The sequence below is a fragment of the Coloeus monedula genome (assembly GCF_965178545.1).
Source record: "Coloeus monedula genome assembly, chromosome: 3".
Lineage (NCBI taxonomy): Eukaryota > Metazoa > Chordata > Aves > Passeriformes > Corvidae > Coloeus > Coloeus monedula.
In genome coordinates, this window is record NC_138783.1 from 112,751,904 (window position 1) to 112,772,433 (window position 20,530).

A 20,530-nucleotide genomic window follows, 5' to 3' on the forward strand; every position below is an offset into this window, starting at 1 on the left:
AAAGAGGAGTAACATAAAAATCGCCCTGCTGAGAAACAAGACTAGGGAGGATTGTGAAAACATCTGAAACTATTTGGGGTACACAACAACAACCAAGAAAAACAGAGGATACTTTCACATCAGATCCACACCATCCACTTTCTCACTCCTACTGCACACAGTAACTGGGCCAGGATCAACAATTTGCTCCTGATAATGACTAGAACAACTCAACTCCCATCCATTAAAGCAGACAAAAATATTGAGGTTTTGTACATTTTGCAGGGTCTTAACTCTAAACAAGTATAACACTTAACTGGCGCTTAGTCAAATGTGATTTTGGACTTAGCACACCTCTGTGCATTTGAGCCACTCCAAGGAATGCTGATTAAAAGATTTGTGCACATCATTAAAGAACAGGGTATTTTCTGAAGCTTTATAAACAACACATTTCCAAACAGCATTTAAGCTGATAGGATGGAAAACCGTATTTATTATTATTTTTACTAGAAGTGAAGAAGAACAGATGAAAAAAATTGAAGAATTTTGCCAGTCCATTTACATGTGGATAAATTTAAAAAGAATTAAAAAACCCCAACCCAACATACAGTGTTGATATCATCTCTGACATACTAACAGGGCAGGATCACACACCCCTTCAAACGAGTTTCCTGGTGTAACATTTTCCACAAAAAATGAACTCCTGCACAAGACTTTGCTTCACACTTTGGAGATAAAACTTTCTCCTTTCTCTTGGAGATTTGTATTTCTGGAAGTCTTTTAACTTCGGTAGGTTAGCAGTAGGTATGCAAGTTTTCCTGAGATTTCAAGAGTTATCCTGTAAGACAGCATCAGCCTAAAGAAAGTAGCAAGGGGAAAAAAAAAAAAAAAAAGGCAGCATTTTTTTAATCATTCTTTGAGGACCACCCCCTACTCCCTACAATATCACAGAGATGAGACAAAGTAGAAAAATGTGCAAAATATAAAAAGCATTTTTTGGTAGTTAGAATATACAGGAAAGAGTGGAGCAGGTTCATACTTATTAGGTATAAACCACTTTGTTTTCTAAGTGTTGTTGCTGAAAAACCCTTCTTTTCCCAGAAACTGACTGGGTAGAGAAGCATGGCTGCTAAAACAAGTAGGCCAAGATCTTATTTCCCCCAGTGAGAAAAGATTAGATAAACTTCCTTCTTCCACACATGCTCACAGGAACAAAATTCAACTACAGAGAGCCACCTCTCTTCCTTGAACTCTAGACAGAAGAAGTGAAGCCACACAACTTTACTTTTTCCAGGCTGCAGAGGCAAAGTCAACCTGTGAAAATAAAAGCACTTTCCTCTACATAATAGCTTTTACAGCTGCTATGGGCAAAAAACCCCAACCCAAACAAATAAACAACAAAAAGTCATTTATTAACTATCTGAACTGTTATCGGGACTTTGAGGAGACAGTAACAGAACAGGTTACCCTGTACCACTCCCTCTACAGAAAACAAACACAGGTCTCAACACTACAGTCTCAGCTGGCTGCAGATTCAAAGATAAAATTACAGTGATGACACTTTTTCAAAGGTTTTTGTAACTCAGGAGAAACCTTTTGTTAGCTCAGGTTTCAGAAACTGAAATTGTAGTTTGATTTTGCAGCAAGCCAGCTTCCACGGGAGCAAAATTCTGACTGACAGCCATCCTACAGTCTGCTGGGAGCCCAGTGAGTCTGAAGAAAACTAAAGGAGATCTCAGTGTAAGCCAGAATACACCGTGTGAAACAACATATACAAGTACTGATAGGAACAGAAATGTGGGGCAAAGAGGGGAAAAAAAATCCAAGATGAAGCTTTGGCAGAGCTACCAAGGAGTGTCACATTGCAAAAGAAATGCTAAAAGAATGAAAACCAGTAGAGAAACATTTAAAAACCATTCAGGTGCATTGACACTCAAACTGGAAGTAAAATGCTGGTACCGAAGAGACCAGCAAAACCCCAAACTGTTCTATATTCCATAACCAACCACCAGAACATACTGTCTTTATCACAATAAATACAGAAAGAGATGTGTAACTTAAAATTTTTTAACAGCCAATATGAGAGCAAAAAAAGGCAGGAAGTTTGCTTATTGACTACAGCTGCATCTGAAGAGGAAACAAAGAAGAATACAGGGTATTTCTCCTTAGAAAAACTCCCTAATGTGTTCTAAGGGAAATAAACACAGGAGACAGCTATTTTCTTCACTGATATAAGCTTTACAAAACAAAGTCTTCTAACAGCAGTCATGAAATCCAGCCAGAATTTGTCTTTTTAAGAATACAGATGAAAATGTAGGACCAAATAGCAGCTCAAGATAAATTTCATCAAGAAACTAGAGATGGCAGCAAAGTCTCAAGCTAGCATCGGGGTGTAAGAGGAAAAGTTAAATGAAAAGGAAAGTTCCGAATAATTCTTACAGCTTTGTCCTAACGGTAAACATTCCAAGTCTGGGATTTTTTTTTTCCTTTTTCAAACAGTGACAGAAAAAAGCAAAGCTATCAGTAAGAACAACTACAAACAACTGTAAGGCTCTATTTTTAAATGCAAAAACTTCACAGATCAATTTTTAGCACACATGAGAAAACAAATTTTAAAGCAGCTTTCAGCACAATCTGCATGTTTAAAATCTAACATGCATTAATATTCTCACAAGTTACTGCTGATTTTTGAATGTCCAGCCATAGCTGAAACCACATTTCAGGAAGGTATTATTTTATACTTTTCCTTGTCTTTGCAACTGTAACAAATACTGAGAAGCTGGACATAGGCTGGGTTTTGGGAAGAGAATTTCCCACTGTTAGTTTTCTGGAACACTTTAAATTTTTGAAAAATACATTAGCAATATGAGAAACTAAGTCCCATTCTGAAAAAAAACAAACACTCAGAAAGAATCACAGAAGTGTCACAAAGTGACCTCACCTTTCTGCTTAACTGCATCCCTGCGAATAGTCTAAAATTCTACAGTTCTGAGTTTGCTGTTTGACACAACACCTAAAGGATCCTGGACACTGAAAAGCACTGTCTCAAGAGACATTGTAACTCACCAGCATGGAGAATACACAAATCAGCAGTTTTGCTGTGGATTTTGCCTTGCTACTACCTGGGACGTGCTCTCAGAACCTGTCAGTCCATGCCAGTGCAGCGGCAGCTGCTACTCATCAGTGCTTGGAAGAATCCTCCCCAAAATCAGGACGCTCATATTAAAATCCTTCCTAACACACAGTGCTTGCAGAAGTACTCACCAGGCCAGAAGATACAGGAAACAAAGGTATTCTTAACATTCCCAGCTGATGTTTTACGGAATCATTTAACAGTCATCACATCCACTAAGAAGGGAAACAAAGCATCCATGATGATCATATTCACGAACCAAAAAAAACCAAACCAATTCCCAATCCCTGTTCTGAGCAAATTTTAAGTATTTCATACACACAACACAAAACAACTCTACAGTCAGCAATCTATTTGAAAACATCCTTAATCAACACAGCAAACAGACAACAGGAACTTTTGAAAACTTCAAACAAGTCAGAAACTAAGAATCCAAGTAAGAAGATTCATCTGCAAGAGTTGAGAAAGTATCCTCGAAGTGTATCTCAATGGCAGCTATGAAGTTTTGAATACTTTACAATTACAAGTGCCTGCAGCTGATAAAAAAATTGACACACTTGAGATCTAAGATTAGGGAAAGAACTTCTGATATTTTAAGCACCCTGTTTACTTTATGCTTTTAAAGATAATTGAACCTTAAGGGCTGAACATCCGAGAAACTCAGCCAACAGATAACCACTTTTTCTAGAAAGGAAAGAGTAAGAAAAATAATCTAATAGCTCTAACTGAGCAAAACAGTTCTGTCTGACCTTCAGTTTTGAAAGCCCCTTTTGTTCCTTTCATGTGTGTAGTGCTGAAGGTCTGAAATTAAGATGTTTGCAGAAACAGACTAAGAAAGAGGTTACTTTTGAATTTGGATGGGTTTAGAGAGGGGCTGTAGAAAGGAAAACAGTGTTTTCTGTAAATGGAAGTTGGTATTTTTCCATCTAAACTCGATCTAGATGCACTAACACAGAACTTTTCCTAAAAAGACCCCAAACAAAAACCCAAACCAAAAACCCCAACAAAACAAATAGAAAAAAAGGCAGATCTTTTAACTGAAACAAGTTCTTGATCAATATAATACATTTTACATTTAAGTTTAGAGCAAAACAAAATATGAAAATAGGTGGCTCAGGAAAACTTTGCTTTTGAATTTCTTGAACATTCTTAAATATGCTATCAGAGCTTTTGCACACAATCACACCAGACCAGAAGTAACAGATTTGGTTTCTATAAAGATTAGAATTACTCACAAACATCAAGCATGCTTGCTGTTCAGAATACATCCAACTGTGAACATTTTAAGTCCTGAAGGACCCAACAAGTCACATGCACACCTGAAGAACATCGAACCAGGTCAGAAGCTAATACACTTCAAAGAATTAATTCTAGTATTAGAAAAGGAAAAATCCCAGACTTAGTTGCCTTCCTAATTTTAATTGGCTGTCTCACCAATTAAAATCCTGAATGAGGTGAGGTCCTTATGTAAAGTTAGTGCTTGGTTTTAATTACAGGGAATGTCTATGTGTATAGGAAGAAGGAAGAAACAATTTAAGACCATAAAACAACAGATTTTTTTTGTGTGCATGTCTTAATAATGGCATGTTAATTTGGAACCTTTTTTTTCCCCCTCAAAAGAAGTAATCTGTTTGTCTTTTTTCTTCCCCTTTCCTTACCATTGTCTGGATCATTGCAGAAAGGGGTTTAGAAGCTAACTTCCTGATTATACAAAAAAAGCCAAACATGCTTAAAAAAAACCCCTAACAAAGCATTTTACGATATGGTCTTAGTAATTCACTGTTGCCAAAGGTGAGAAGAGGGGAGGGGTCCCTGCACACTTTATTTTTCTCCATCCCTGAGTCTTCTACCTTGAGCAAGCCCTGACTGCACTGTAGGTCTGGTCAAGCCAGTGAAAACAGCAGAATAACCATCCAACAAAGTTCATATTTTTGTAGTGCACCTGGCTCATACAGATCAGATGCATACTGAAGTTGGTACAGGGGAAGGGTGGATCACTCGTGGCATGGGAGCACATAAAGAGAGCAAGATCTCCTTCTTCCAGCAGCAGCAAACTTAATTCAGCTCCCGTCACCAAGCTGCCCTCACACACTCCTCGCAGAGGGCACAAAGACAAGAAAGGCTACTACTGCCATGTTCACACAACCTCCAGCACAGCTACAACTTGACACAGCTCTCCTTCAGGAATCATGATATACTTAGAGAGGCTGCAGGATGACAAAGGTGCAGGATTTCACCTCAATTCCTGCCCTGGTTCCTGCTCTGCATGCAGCCAGACCAGTGCTGAGCAGACAGAACTCTTCTCTAAACCCATCCAAATTGAACCTTTCTGCTTGACCTGCACTCAAGTTCAACCCTAGCAAACATAAAGAGCTCCACAAAGATCTGCTCCTTTCTAGGAAAAGTTACTAGTTCGGATCAGTATTGACGTAGAAAAGATCCTATCACTGTAATATAAAATTCCCTAAATTTTATGTAATCTTCACAGGCTACCCTCACCCCCACCTTCTCTATCATCTCCTCCTAACCAGAAGGAGGGGTTTGAAGAAGGGAGATAAGATTACCTCACTTGCTTCTTCACTATCCCTTCCATTTACAGGTGTATCAACCCCTCTAACTGAGTGTAAATTAGTGCTTTCCCACAGTTCAGAACTGTTCCCCTCTGTTCAGTATCAGGAACAACATCTGGAGCCAGAAAAACAAAGGAGAAAAGTGGGCAGCTGACAACTCCACTTGGATTATTAGGATTTTCCTGGAGCAGGGTGGAAGTAAAGCACTAACACACTCCTTTGGCTGGCTTCTCTAAGCTCGAACATCAAGGACACAGCCAAAGGTTTCACTTGTAGACCCTCTCCCCAGAATGAAACTGGGAGAAAAAAGCAGATAGAGGAACATGCCAAAGTTCTGGTCAGATGGTCAGGACAAGTTGAACTTTCTTTCAGGAGAAATACTAAGTTCTTTAGTTCTTAGTTCTTTGTTTGTTTGTGATAGTGTTATTTCTACTTTACAGACCCACATTACAAGACACCTAGGAAAGACTTAATGAAGTTCTGAATATCCTAAGGACCACCGTACCTGAGAAGGCTCAATCTCTCTACAGTTAAGACTTCCTTCCTTACTCCTAGAGATCCTTGGATCAAAAATTTCAAAAAGTCAGCTACACTCCAAACTCTGGTAACTGAATTTGAAAGAAGTCACGAAGTTACCCAAGAATAATGTGTTCCCTAGGAGAGGCACACTTTGAAATTCTAAGGGTTTCTCAATCTCAGCTGCAGCTGAGAACTGACACTTTGATAAGATAAAACTAGTTTTGCAACTTACCTTGAAGTGCTTCCAAACAACTGAACAGAATACATTTTGAACCACTGTAAATGTCTGTACAGGACTCATACCCCAGCCATTACGTCTAAAAAAAATTTGTTCAGAGGCAAGTTTTGTACAGCTTTCTTAGTTCACATATCCCAGGAAATTTAGTCAATATTAAACGCTAGGAGTAACTGCTTATGTGCACATTGTGCAGAAAAGAAAATGGAGACATTAGTTAAAAATGAAATCATAGTAGCTGCAAGCAGTTACATCTGCCATTGGGTAGCCAAAGAAACAGGTGAAGGAGCCAAGTGAAAATCTATTCAACCAAATGTTACTTAGAATCCTTGGTGGAAGGCAAATACTCAGAACATGTCTTCAGCACCTGAAGACATTTATAGTTGATGCATAGTTCTTACAAACTTACGAAGTTCGTTATTGGCTTAAGAAATTCTGAGTATTGACTTCTGAAAAAGTTAACTCAATACAGAAATTGGCAAAATACTGACAACACAAGAATTCTGACAAATCCTAAGCCTGGAAGGAAAACACAGTCCCAGTTCACCTCAAACACTGCAACAAAAGACAGAAGGTATGGACTAACTTTCTGTCTACTCCTTCTTATCCTATTCTAGAAAAAAAGGCAGGAAAGTAAAAGAGCAAGGCACTTGTTACCAATTCAGTTCTGTCCTGTGAGAATACATTAGGCAATAGTCCTCAGTCCTTTTAGTGCTAAATTTATTCTGTAACAGTTTTTTAGCAGTATCTCTGAAAAGACGGCTTTGCTTCTCACACAAACTGAACCGAAAAAATAAACCCTTATTACAGTGCAAAGGTCTTTTATGGCCAAGCTCCAAAACTGATCTGAACCTTATTTCACCTCCAGAAAAAAGACACTGGTAAGAGGGGGCTTAAATACCCACTATCACAAAGGTAACTGAAATGCAACAGTTTGCTGTGCTCTGCTGTTTCCAACAAGGGCAGCATTCCTTGCACCAACAGACGCCTCCCAAGGAACACTGTAACTCTCTCTGAATATAGCAGAAGTTTATGAAGAGAAGGTACTAACCTGGCACAGTAAAATACAGTTCAGTTTACAGCTATGCTGAAGTCAAGGTGCTTTCTTCCCATACTTTGGATGCCTTACCAAGGTATCTGATGTAGGCAAAGAAAAAGAAGTTTCTTGGGGTTCTTTTGGTAGTAATAGCTGATTAGTACACTATTTTGAGAAGTAAGTATAATTTTTTTAATAGGTAGAGATGATAGTTCTGGTCATGTTGCATATTAAAAAAAAAAAAAAGTACTTCATTCATGAGAGTTATTTTTATCAACTCTACAGTTCGGCACAAAATACCTACTTATAACAACCACTCATTTCTGGAGTCATCATTCTTTAGATGACACATATAATATGACTACAAGTTTCTGAGAAGTGATCTTTGGAAACATCATATTGAGGTTAATAATGCTTGATTACCATTCATAGTAGTGACATCTGTATAAAAGATTATTAAAAAGTGCAGTGCATCAGACAGAGGGCTAAGTAGGTGAGTGGCTGTTGACATAAAATGTGTCTCTCTTCTTTCCCTAATATTTCTTTATCCTAAAGTATTTTATCTCAAGCATTATGTTAGAATTGAAATTATTATCAGGAATCACTTGGGGCCTGAAGCCTAGCCCCCATTTTTTTGAAGGTAACGAAGCTTCATACTATTTTGATAAAAAGATCAAACTCCTAACTTAGCAAATCTTCAAGACAAGGTCACTTTTTTTATCCCACTTCTCACATACATCTGATCCAGAATCCCAATAGTAACCTGGTCTAAAAGAAAAAAATCTTCAAACTTTCAGCCTGAAATTACACAGGACTACTCTGCTCAGATTTGCTCATCTTCAAGGCTCCCTTCTCTTGGGCGTTTAAACACATAAACATATTTGCAAAGTCCTTGCACAATCTTTCTCAGCTTGTATTTTCCTAGATCAAGTTCCTCCAAACTCCCCTCTTTAGCAAGCCTCAACTTCCCAATCACTACCCCCGTCTTGTTCACATCATAAGAATCACAGAATCATTAACAATGGATAAAAACCCCTGGGACCATTGACTCCAACCTCTGACGGATTACCACCCTGTCAACTCAACCATGGATGGCCCTGAGTGCCACATCCAGTCATTTCATGAACAGCTCCAGGGATGGTGACTCCTCCACCCCTCTGGGCAGTTCATTCCAATAATCAGCAACACTTCTCCATGCAGGAATTCTTCCTGAAGAAGGATGTACAGAAGAGTGCTGCTGCTTATCAAAACAATACTAGAAGAAGCTGTACAAAGAGAGTAGTGATTGAAATGTTGTACTCCGAAACCAGGTTTATTCATTCTACTCTGTGTTGAGCTGCTTCTCTTAAGCAGGCAGAGCCTCTTAAGCAGAAACAGGTCACTACTACAGCTGAAATCCATAGCAGAATAACTTAGCTAAGGATATACTCTAGCAATTACACACTACAAATAATCAACCACTATTCTCCTGAAGCAATGCACATTATGACCTCATGCTTAAATCAAATATTTATTATAAACTGTTACTCTTACACACTGTAACAGAGACAACAGACAAGAATGTTTTATTAGCAGACAGTTTCAAAAGGCACTAAAAAAGTCAAAAGCTAAGCTAGACAAATCAGTTGCCATATCCCTTCCCCCTCCCCCCTTTACAAACAGGGAATATGTACCACAGTTGTTTCACATTTTCATTCGATTTGTCATTAATTATACCCATCAGTTATTTGCATCGGTTTCACAGGAAATGCAAAATCTCAACAGTGTACTAGAGAAAAAGTATGTTTGAAAGTCAACAGCATTCTAATTCCTGTGAGTGAAAATGGAGGCAACAATGAAAAACAATACCACTGAAACCATCAAAATACATCTACATAGTTTTGTTACCACAATAATTACAATTATTAGAAGTTTTAAGTATTTCTTGGACAAGGAATCCATGAGCTCTGTCCTCCCTTTCCTGAACACTCCCAGACTGAGGCATAAATCTAAGGCACCTCCAACTCCAGGTAACAGCTTAGGATGGAATTGCAACCACCACCTCTTGTCTGACTTCAGTGGGCTAGAAGCCTTCATATCTCAATGAAAAAAAAAAAAATTAAAAATTCCCTTTCCCACAACTTTGCATCCTCAGCTTACATCTGTGGTGCTCCAGCAGTGTTGACAGTCTGGAGGGACAAAGGAGAAGGGAGCAATGCCTGCTGGCTCTTGCACTTTAACTACTCTTTACTAGATGGAAGGACCCAAGCAGAGAGATTCATCCCATCACAGAGGAAAGAGGGATGAAAACGAACTAAAATCCTCATGCATGCAGTGCAGAAGATGATTAGCCTTAAGCCATATTGCAGAGAACGTCCTGAAAGCTCTGACAGCATTAGCACCAAACATCATGTTACACTTTGGTACTGGAAATGCCAACAACTGCACTACTACACAAACAATTATGGTACTTATGGCCCACAAATGGAAGAAAAAAATTACAAAAATGTACTATTTTAGTGACTATTAGTATCACAGAATGGAGAAGGCTGGAAGGGACATCAGTGGGTCATCTGCTCCCACCTCCCTGCTTAAGCAGGGCCATCCCAGAGCACATGGCACAGGATTGTGTCCAGATGGCTCTGGAATATCTCCAGTGAGAGACACTCCACAGCTTCTTTGGACAATCAGTTCCAGTGCTCGGTCACTGCACAGTGAAGAAATTCTTCCTCATGTCCAGGTGGAACTTCCTGGCCATCAGTTTCTGCTTATTCCTCTTGTGCCATTGCTGGGCACCAGAGAGCAGAGCCTGGTCCATCCTCTGCCCCCTCCCTGCAGACACTGACAGACAGGGAAGAGGTCCCCTCTCAGCCGCTGCTTCTCGAGGCCGAACAGCCCCAGATCCCTCAGCTTTTCCTGAGAGATGCTCCAGTCCCTTCATCATCTTTGTCACTCTGTGCTGGACCCAATCCAGGAGCTCCATGTCTTTACTGTCCTGAGGAGCCCCAAACTGGACATAGCACTCCAGGCGATCCTCACCGGGGCTGAGAAGAGGGGCAGGATCACCTCCCTCCACCTGCCAGCAACACTCTTCCTAATGCACCCCAGGACTAATGACTTCCGTTGTGACCAGAGCCCTTTTAAACACAAATAAATGTCTATCATCTTTATCTCATTGTATTTACAACTTAAACACTTGAAGAAATTTTTAAGCAACCTCCAGTCCTACTGTCAGAAAGGTCAGACAATCTTTATGGTTCTCCTCTAATGCTAACATAAACTGATACGGACCTTAAGAGGTACAGAAATGTAAAACCAGGTAATTTAAAATAAAGCCCTTGCAGAATAAGGCTCTTATCATAAAAACCTTACCTCACTCTTCTAGATGCAACACCAACTAAAGACAGCCATTCCCTCTTTGGCATAAAAGAAAACTCCTCCTATGTGTATGTGGAGCTCCTATGATAAACTCAGAACAGTCTGCACCTCAGATGAACAGCCAAGATGTTTCAATTTTACACCTACTACGTTTCATGAACTACTCAAAGCATTTTGAATGAAAATTCTAATAAAAAATAAACAAGTACACTTAGCACTACTATCTGTGAGCTGTCAATCAAACACATGGTCTGATCCACATAGTAACAGGCTTAAAGATTTTAGATTGTGTGCATCTCAACCAATACACAGGGAGAATCTCTTCAAAGGTACCTGGAAGAAAATTTGAAAAAAAATGGCACACCTGTATTTTTCATCACTATCACTTATCTTGAGATATGTTAATAACACATTTTGAAGGCTAATAAAGAAATCCCCAATTTACTTCTTGCTGAAGTATGTTTGTGTCAGCCAAGTTGAAGACAAGACAGTAATCTCAAACATAACATGTCTGGCTAAGTAAAAATAAATGACTAATGTTAGTGTCATAAATGCCCCTTTAAAAAGTTCAATGAGAAATTGGGATTGTTATTCCAATTTGTATTTTCATATAGCTTTCAGCAATGGAAAGGTATACTGGAAATATATGCAAAATAAGATTTCCCTAACTTTTTTTCTAATGAAAAGATGAACTAGAATTTCTCTCTATCCCTCGTGGCCTTTCCTTGCACCCACACCCCTTAAAAATGAAAAATGCATGCTTGCAGGACTTAAACACACTAAATGTCACATAAACAGTTTATCATTGTCATTCCCATCAATTCAGTCATATACTACTGCCCTGTAATTGTTCCTCACCAAAAGCTATTATTGCTGCATTTACTCAAAGTCAGTCTTATCAGTTTATTGTATTTAGAAGTGTTTAAAGCTTATCCTAAAGATCAGAATATGCCTCCACAAATTGGACTGTCTACTGTCAGCCAAGAAAGTATCTTCTGCTTTCTCTAGTACATTGTATGGGAACTTTGACTAAACACTCAAGATACTTTACAGGCAAAGATCTCTTTCCCACACCCTTTGTGAAAATACCTTTTACGACCCTAAGTGACAGCAGTAACTACCTACTTAGGAAAGATAAATTACACATTTTAGTATTTCATGTGTCCAAAATGCAAATCAGAGCCAGATGTGGTATTTGCAAGAACTAAATCACTGTATCAATCAATAACAAATCCCAGGAACATGCAGACAGTTAGTGCATGTTTCACTGAAAGATGTTTGGTCAGGCGCATACGTAGCAATTCAAAGCAGATTTACAGCAGCTTTCCTCAAGTTTCTTACAGACAGGCAAGGTGGTACCCAAAATCTGTAAGCTAAATAAAGATGCTGCACCTCTGGTCCCCTGGAATTTACCTGTGTAGCATTGCAAAGAAACAGGAATACATAAATTGTACATGAAAGTTGTGTATTTATTTTAAATGTTTGGGGTTTTTTAGAGGATTGACTTGACGTCTGTGCGGAAAAGCCTGAGTAATCACAACCAGCTATCAGCCCTTCACACCACCACTGCTGCTATTTTCAGTGATACACCCTGTTTTTGCTACAGTGCTCTTGGCATTATCATGCTACTGTGATTCAGTATTTATCTGTTAGATCTAGTTACATCACAACACTCTCTACTACCTAAATCTCACGTGGAACTTCTGCAGCTAACACCTAATCCACCGGTTTTGTGCTCTCCCTTCAAAATTCTCCAGCCACAAAACAAAAAGTCACTGGAGATGTGCAAACATCTGGCCCCCTGTGAATCATCCATCCTCCGAAAGGGTGTGCAGTCATGCATAAGAACTGCACCTTCCTTCTAACGGCAACTGGGCAGGAATAAAACCGAGTGTGAACTGCAGTGGTTAGCATAAAACCACTTGTGAAAGGAGTGTGCCAAAAATTGTCTTCAAAACACCTTTAATAACAAGAGTTTAGCTCCTACAGAAGCTCCTCACCAGCATCAAGTTAAAACAGTCATATACCATTTAGCGTGACAAACAAGGCCCTTGGAGCTTAATATTTTTAAAAGTTGAGTTAGGAGCAAGGTGGTAGTGTCTTGTGAAACGACAGAACTGAGTGCTGAAACTTCTGCTGACAACAAAGCCACCTGCTAGGTCCAAGACCAGCATTTCAGTATAATCCTGAGAAAAGATTAATTCTAGAATATTTTTAGCCCTAGCTTTGAAAGCAGACAACACTCCATATACACTGAAAAGCATACGGGTGGAGAGCGGGCAAGAGGATACATGCAGGAAAAATTCCTTGTTTATAATCAAAACACGGTCAATTATCCTCATAAAATCCATTGTCATGAAGAAAAAACTCCGAGCACACTGAACAATGTCACTACTAAGGCTTGCAGATCAATCTCAGCTTCGGAATCAGACACATACAGAAAATTAGGCAGTCCCAGTATCACTGTATCTTTCGTGTCCTTTTTGCAACATAGACACAACTACAGAAAATACATGAAAGACAATGAAGAAATAAAGAAAGGATTTCAAAACTGAACAGCCACAGAAATATGGGGGCAGGGGAGAATGGAGTTCAGGTTTAATTCTTTATCACCATCTGATCTGGGGGAGTCTGTGCATTTTCTTGGTGACTCGAATTGTCATTTTCATCCAACAGCGGTAACCCGAAACAGCAGCTGGGGAACGCCAGCCACTGCCTCAACTCCCAGGTTTCATACAAGCCTCGAGCATCGGTTTAACAGCAGTTGCATAATAAGACTCAAAAGGCCAAGCACTCCTCCTGCCTTGTACATCTCCATTTCCACACGAACGAGAGTGATGGATCTGGACGAAAACCGAGCACTACCCGAGCGCCACTACCAAGCTGGTTATTATGCAGCAAAGAAGAGGAAAACCCAACACCTGGCGCACAAATATGCAGACACCCAGTGAATAGGTGGATCTACGGAGAGCTGTCTTCCCTTTCCCTTCCCCAATAGGCAATCCTTGATGGGTGTGCCAGGAATGGGATATCGGGGGGAGGAGAAGAAAAGGGGTGGGAAGTGGTTGCCGCTTGCTGCAGCCAGGCTGAGCGATGGCGAGGTGGTTAATCATGGTGGCTGAGGAAACACGGGGTCACTTCTCCCCCTTCCGCCTCCCGTGTGACGAGGACGGTGGGCACCGGCCACGGGGGGGACCCGGACCCCGCACGGACCCGCCGGCGGCGGCGACTCAGGTGGGTCCCGGGCGGAGCATCCCGGTGCCCGGTGCGGGCGGGGGGCGCGGGGCAGCGCTCCCCCCGCCCAGCCCTGCCCTGCCCGCTCCCCGCCGCACTCACTTGCCGATCACCTCGCAGAGCTCGTACACGTCCTCGAACAGCACGTCGTCGTCGGCCATGGTCCGGGCGGGGGGGCTCAGCCCGAGAGGCGGCGGCCCCGGGGACGCCCGGCTCCCCCGCCGCTCAGCGCCCACCGCCACCACGGTAAATCCCGGCCGCTCCCAGCGCCGCCCGCCCGCTCGGGGCTCCCGCGGCCGCGCCGGGACTCCCCGCTCCTGCCGCTCCTCCTCCGCCTCCTGCCACGGCCGCCGCCGCTCCCCGCGCGTGTCGCACCCCCCGCGCCCCCGCCTCCCACCCCCCTCCCGCCCCCTCCCTCCCGCGCTCAGCCGCGGCTCCCGGCGGGCGGCTCCGGCTCAGCGGGGCGGCGCGGGAGCCATGGAGGGGATCGGGGCGGGCGGCAGCGCCGGGTCGCTCCCTCGCCGGGCGGGAGCGGGGCGCGCGTTCCCGGGCGGGCGGGAGCGCCGGGAGGGAGGATAATAGTGGGAGGGGGAAGGGCGGGGGGAGTCCAGGCGCGGGCGCTGATTCCACTCCCGGGCGCGAGGAGGAGGAGGAGGAGGAGGCGGCGGAAAGGCGGCGGCCGCGATAGGCGCTCGCGGTACCGAAGGGCGGGCGGGCGGGCGCGCGCGCGCTCCCTCCCAGCGCCGCCGCCGTCACGCAAACCCGTCACGGGGGCGGGCGCCGCCGGGGGCGCGCGCGCACGCGCGCGGGGGGCCACGCCCCCAACCGCCCGCTCGAGGGGTCCGGGGAGGCGCGAGCGGAGGGGGGGGCGGCGGCGGAGGGGTGGGGTGGGGGCTCGCGCAGGCGCGGGGCGCGGTGACGTCATGGCGCGGGGAGGGGTGTTACGTCATGGAGCGGGGAGGGGGTCGGGCGCTGGTACCGCGCGCTCTTATCGCTCTTATCGCTCTTATCGCTCCTATCGCCCCTATCGCCCCCGCGGCTGGACCACCCGGGGCAGGGACGGGGGGGCCCCGCCGCGCAGGTGGGCGAGCGACGGTGCCGCCGAGCACCCGCGTTTGCACGGACCGGGCTGTGGCAATAAAGAACCTTTGTGCGAACCGGGCTTGTACGGCTTTGTCCAGTGCTCTTTTTTTTAATTCACTCTATTCCAACAGGATGTAAGTATTTTCTAAGGCGCGATTTGTTGTTGGGAAAACCGCTCTTTTTTGCCTAAAAGTAGTGCATCCACTTTTTGGGAGTGCGCCTTCAGACGCTCTTGCAGTAAGTGCGAGTAACCGCTGGCTGTGGGTTCTCGCAACAGCCACGTAAATACGATGTCCGAGACATCGGGTGAATTTTAAAACACTCGGGTGCTTACCTGATACGTTGTCCCATATTTTTTAATATCTTGCACAGAATCCTATATATGAAAGGAAGGTAGAAGTTGCGCGTGTGTGCATTTCCAAGTTTGGGAAAGCTTGGATGGTTTGTGGAAGAAGCAAAGCTGTCTTGAAGGAATTAGTCAGGAACTCTTGCAGTTTACAAAAAGTATTTTTTTCTGTCGAAGTACTTAGCACACATGCGACTTCTTAAAACTCATTAGCAGAGGTAAATTATGGAGTTGTTCCCCACACACAGAAAAAAACTGTCAGAGCAGAATTATCTGATGAAATGGTTTAAAGGTTGGTTTTAAAATGCACAGCTGACAACACTTCACCTTGTTCCTGTCTCCAGACAAATTTAAAAGGAAAAAAAAACCCAGGGAAAAGAATTGCATCTAATTAATTATGTCTAATAGTTGCATCACTGCACAGTGCTGTCTTATAGGGTGAGAGACATTCCTATGGGTCTGCTCTCTATCCCATACAAAGCTTTAAAAAATATTTAAGCCACCATCTGCTCTTTGGACTGCAAACAAAAAGCTGATACATTTAAATCTTCTCTAAATTCACACAGCTAAACATGAGGACCCGTTTTTTCCTTTTGCAGGCCCACAGGGCCGAGTCCCACTCAGGTCACTCAGTAAGAATTTTTAGAATATGGGTGAGTGTTCACTTATGGTTGAGGTGAAATTGTTTGCAAAGGCATCATGAGAAGTTAACATAAAAAACAATACAAAAGTGCACAAGGAAGAAAATTGCTGATGATGGATGCCTTCCTGAGCTGGGGCAAATGCTTTGGCTGCTCCAGCAGTGTCACCTGGCAGAGGTCTCTCCTTCCTATGGATTCTGAGTGCTTGGAGTCACACCAGGCCACATTGCCCAGGTGTGACAGCTTAAACTGAAAACAAGGAATTCCAAGCATGATATATGGGGGCCTTTGTGCCAAAATGTTGTAATAGAGCAAACTCTTTAAGAGCTTCAGAGGACACTTGGGTTGGTTTTGGGAATAGGCAGCACCTAAACATGGCTTTCTGCTAAAGGACAAGATCCTGGGGTTGGGGGGTTAGTTGTGGTCCTGGGAAGGAAATTTCTTGGAAGACACCGAACAAAAATGGGCTTTTGCTGAAGAGAGGCAGTTCATTCCTTGGCATCCAGGGAATGCCAGTAGGCATGTGGCCTACTTGAGGGGTCCTGCTCCTTCCAGGAAGGAGGGTAGTGGCTGCTTTTTTATCTGATGGACTGAGCTTCCTATTTTTATTATTTTCTTTCCATCCTTGAGCAAAGAATGTGCTTGTAAGAGCAGCCATAGCATTCATTAGGCTCACAAGAAGCAAGGTGGATCTATCAAACCTGTCAGTTGTCCACGCTTAGTACAGGGGGAGAGTGAAAACAGGTCCTGCCTCGTATTTGAATTGCATGAGAAGAATCTGTCTGAACTGGGATTTGTGTGGAGATCTGGATCATAAAAAGTTGCACAGTAAGCCAGCAAACGCAGCAAGGATACCACTGCATCAGCAATTACTGGAACAATTGAGAACTGTGCTGTAACTCTGTTTCAGATTGAATGGGCTCCAGAAAACGTGAGCATTAGTCTGCCAGCAGCCAGGACCCAGTAGCATGATAATCAAAACAAAACATTTACAGGTATGTTTGTGATCAGAAATTCCAGCCACAAGTTCAAAAGTAGTCATTCCCTTTCATAAGCAATCATTCTTGATTTTCAGCCATGTATCCAGTATGGATCCTTATAGATTCTGGGATTAATTTCATAATTCTGAAATACATACATCTAATGTGTCATCAAAAAGTATGTAACCATAATGTTTGACATATGAGCAGAAGAAACTTTGCACTTGAGACCTGGAATGATTTACTGGCAAGGTAGTGGTCTGGAAACAGATCGGGGCATCAGTCAGTTCAGAGCTGGGAGAGGGACTTCTTGATCAGGAAAGACCAAGAGAGGGACACTGTGTGTTCACATGAGGAAATGCCTTACAGTCCCTGGTAGCTTTCCACAAAGCACTGCACATGTTTGAGCTGCCTGTCTGTCAGATTCTGGACAGCCAGGTTAATGGGGTGTATGTTTAGGTTAACCACTATTTCATTCAAAAAGTCCTAAGGAGCAGCTGAGTGTGGGCTTGGGCACTAGCAAACTTATTTTTTAAAATTTTATGGGGTTTTCAAGTTTTACTTGCCTGTGGTCTTTTTGGGGTTTACACGTAGGCCTGCACAGTGTGAACCTCAGGGCAGGTAAGTTGTTCAGAGGTTGTTTTTGGAACAATAGTTTAACAGTTATCAGTTACATCCAAAGAGCCTTTACAATGTTTTCACTTAAAAGTTTGATGTAAAAGGAACATGATGATGAAGAACAAGAAATTTTAGTGGTTTGATGGTGTTCTGTTATCCCACAGCACCAAATCCTGTGCCTTGGATTCCAGTTATAAAAGGGTCCTGGGAGCTTTGATCTGTAACCTGTTAACTCCCTCCCTCTTACAAAGTTTGAGAATGACACAGACACAGAAGATGAGTATGAGCTGCTAGTACTTTGTAAGAGAGAATATTGCAGGCCTACCAGGTTTCTGACAAGCTGCCATACTGTTTAGGTGTGCAAGTTCTGTGAGCTGAAAATAGATCATACTTTGGGCAGCAGAAATTTGTTTTGGTTGAAGTGAAAAGAGAGTGTTTTGATCACAAACAGGCACAGACATTTTCAGTCCTCGTAAAAACTGTCAGTGAAAAGAACCCTAAAAAGCCATCAGCTGACCTGGAATAGGTCTGGGTGACTTTTTGCAAAAGTCTGTAATTAAATCAGCTCGGAATCTACTGTGTGGCAGAGCAGGCTGCAGTTGCAGAGCTCAGGTGTAGCACACAAGTTGTGCCACACCATAATTAAGGAGGCCAGGTTTCCCATGAATGCTTGTCTTAACAGGTGACTGATGTTTGTCTGGGAAGATAAATCTCCAACTGCATTTTTTTTCCCCCCAGTGGAGTTGTTTTTTAAGTTCCTTCACCGTGTCAGTTGTCCATTGCTCAATGAGAAGGCAACTTTCACTGCCACCTTTCCTCGCTGAAGACACCACCAGATGTCTTTTTGGCAGCCACTTCTCTTCAAAGAGCGGTTGGAGCTTATCTCAGGGATCTGTACCTTGCCCCCATCTAATTCTGTTGGAATTGACGGCCAGGTTCAGAAGTTCCTGGGAAAGCTACGTGTATGTGTGAACATGGCAAAACATTATTTCCTTGGGCAGCAGGCTGAGAGCTGCCTCTTAGGAATGAGGAATTTGCTTTCGCTGCCCTTGAGACATGGTGACCACATCCCCTTCCTCTGACACTTGGCTCACACTGACCCAGGGCCAGTAACCAGACAGGTTTTGGCCAAGGGAAAAAGTCACTTTCCTCATCTGTAATTAGATCATACTCATAATTAAACAGAAATTACAGTAACGCTACTGAAGATGGACATTAAACTAAACCAAAGCTGATCCAATCTGATACTGTCAGAAGTATCACAAGTCATCTTCCAAAATCAGTTTCCAAAGGTGAAACAGTCCCAGGTAAGAATAGCTGACAACATCAAAAGAGACAGGAATACTTTAAAATTATGCAAACCCTTATTTAATGGAGTTTCTTTAGCTATTCCTTGCCATTCTGCTGATTTCTCCCTTCCTTGTGTACCATATAGCTGTGTCTCGATTGCATTACTGGAGGTGTTTATTTCTTTTCTCCCCAGTTGCAGCTTTTCCTCATTGGTGAGTATGGATAAAATTATAAGAACTGTGGAGGAAATATCTCCAGGATGCTTTTATTGAAACTTTAAAAATGTCTTAGAGGGGTTTAAACCAGGTAATAAAACCAACTCAAAGTTCCAGTTATCTTTTCATCATTTGCAACCATATGCTACAGTCATGCACCTATATAGAGAAAAATAATTAACAGTGACATTATAAAGACCGTATCAAAATGCTAAGTACTAGCACCAACAAATGCAAAATAATCACCTTTTTATTTTCCTTTTATGTCTTTCTTTCCTTCTTGCTTGCTTTTCTCACTCTCTTATCTTTTGTACAAAATTATTAAGCTCTTTTGACTAGACAGATGCTACCCTAGTAGAAGCTTCAGAAGGGCCCCACAGAGCAGAGTAAATGCCCAGAGGAGCTTTTGTGTAAATAAATGGCAAGGAGAGGAAATGGAGAGGAAACCCTCATCTACACCATCCGTGCTGGATGCTGAACTTGGAACTGGTGGTTGCAGCTCTGGAAAGATCCCTCAGATTCAGCCAGGCAGTTTTCTGAAACCACTGCTGTGGGGTGCAGTGACAGTCAAAAAAAGCCAAGGCAATATTTGGCATGTCAGGAGAGGCTTGTAAACAAGGTGTCATTTCACCTCCACATAAAACTCTGGTGCACCCACTGCTGGAGGGCTGGGATGCATTAGGCCTTCCCATCTCCATGAGGATGGCAAGGGATTTTGCAAAGGAGTTTGCAAAGGAACAGAGAGAGAATGGCAACAAAAACGACCCAGGGATGAGCCAGCTGCCTTGCAAGGGAGGGCAAAAGGCTGGGACTTGTCAATATGCAGAGCAGACAGCTGAGGTAGGGTATACTTGAGGTTTGCAAAAGCATAAAGGTGAAAACAGAATTGTTGTTCAAACCCTGCACTACTGAAACTAAGGAATGCTCCATAAAGCAAGTAGGAAGGTAGTTTAAGATGGATACATAACCCTACTTTCAAAACAACATTGTACACATACACTGGCTAGCAAACTTTTTGAGAACTTGGTGCCGCAGGAAGCTGTGGACACCAATAATATAAGGAAGTTCAAAAAGGAATTCAAGCATTTCAGGGATGACACATCATTATTAAAAAAACCCCTGGATGGAATGGCAGGCGTGTGCCGTGGAGCCTGCCTGGTAGGTGCTGGGGAAGTGGAAGGGTTGCAGGTTGTGACTGGGCTTTCATGTACTTCCAAAGCTATCTCCTGCTGCCACTGCTCTTTTCATTTTCAAACTTGTTAATTCAGTTTTCACTACAAATTATACACTCAGC

General features: G+C 42.8%; 1 protein-coding gene across 2 annotated transcripts in view; it reads right to left on the bottom strand.

The window, feature by feature from the left end:
• CASK (calcium/calmodulin dependent serine protein kinase) overlaps positions 1-14,393 on the bottom strand; it is a 187,865-nt gene extending 173,472 nt beyond the window's left edge. For both annotated transcript variants that reach the window (XM_082279194.1, XM_082279193.1), the window contains exon 1: positions 14,166-14,393. In XM_082279194.1, coding sequence (XP_082135320.1) covers positions 14,166-14,224 — 59 coding nt within the window. In that variant the 5' untranslated portion in view covers positions 14,225-14,393. The remainder of the gene's footprint in view (positions 1-14,165) is intronic.
• Between the last annotated feature and the right edge of the window lie 6,137 nt (positions 14,394-20,530).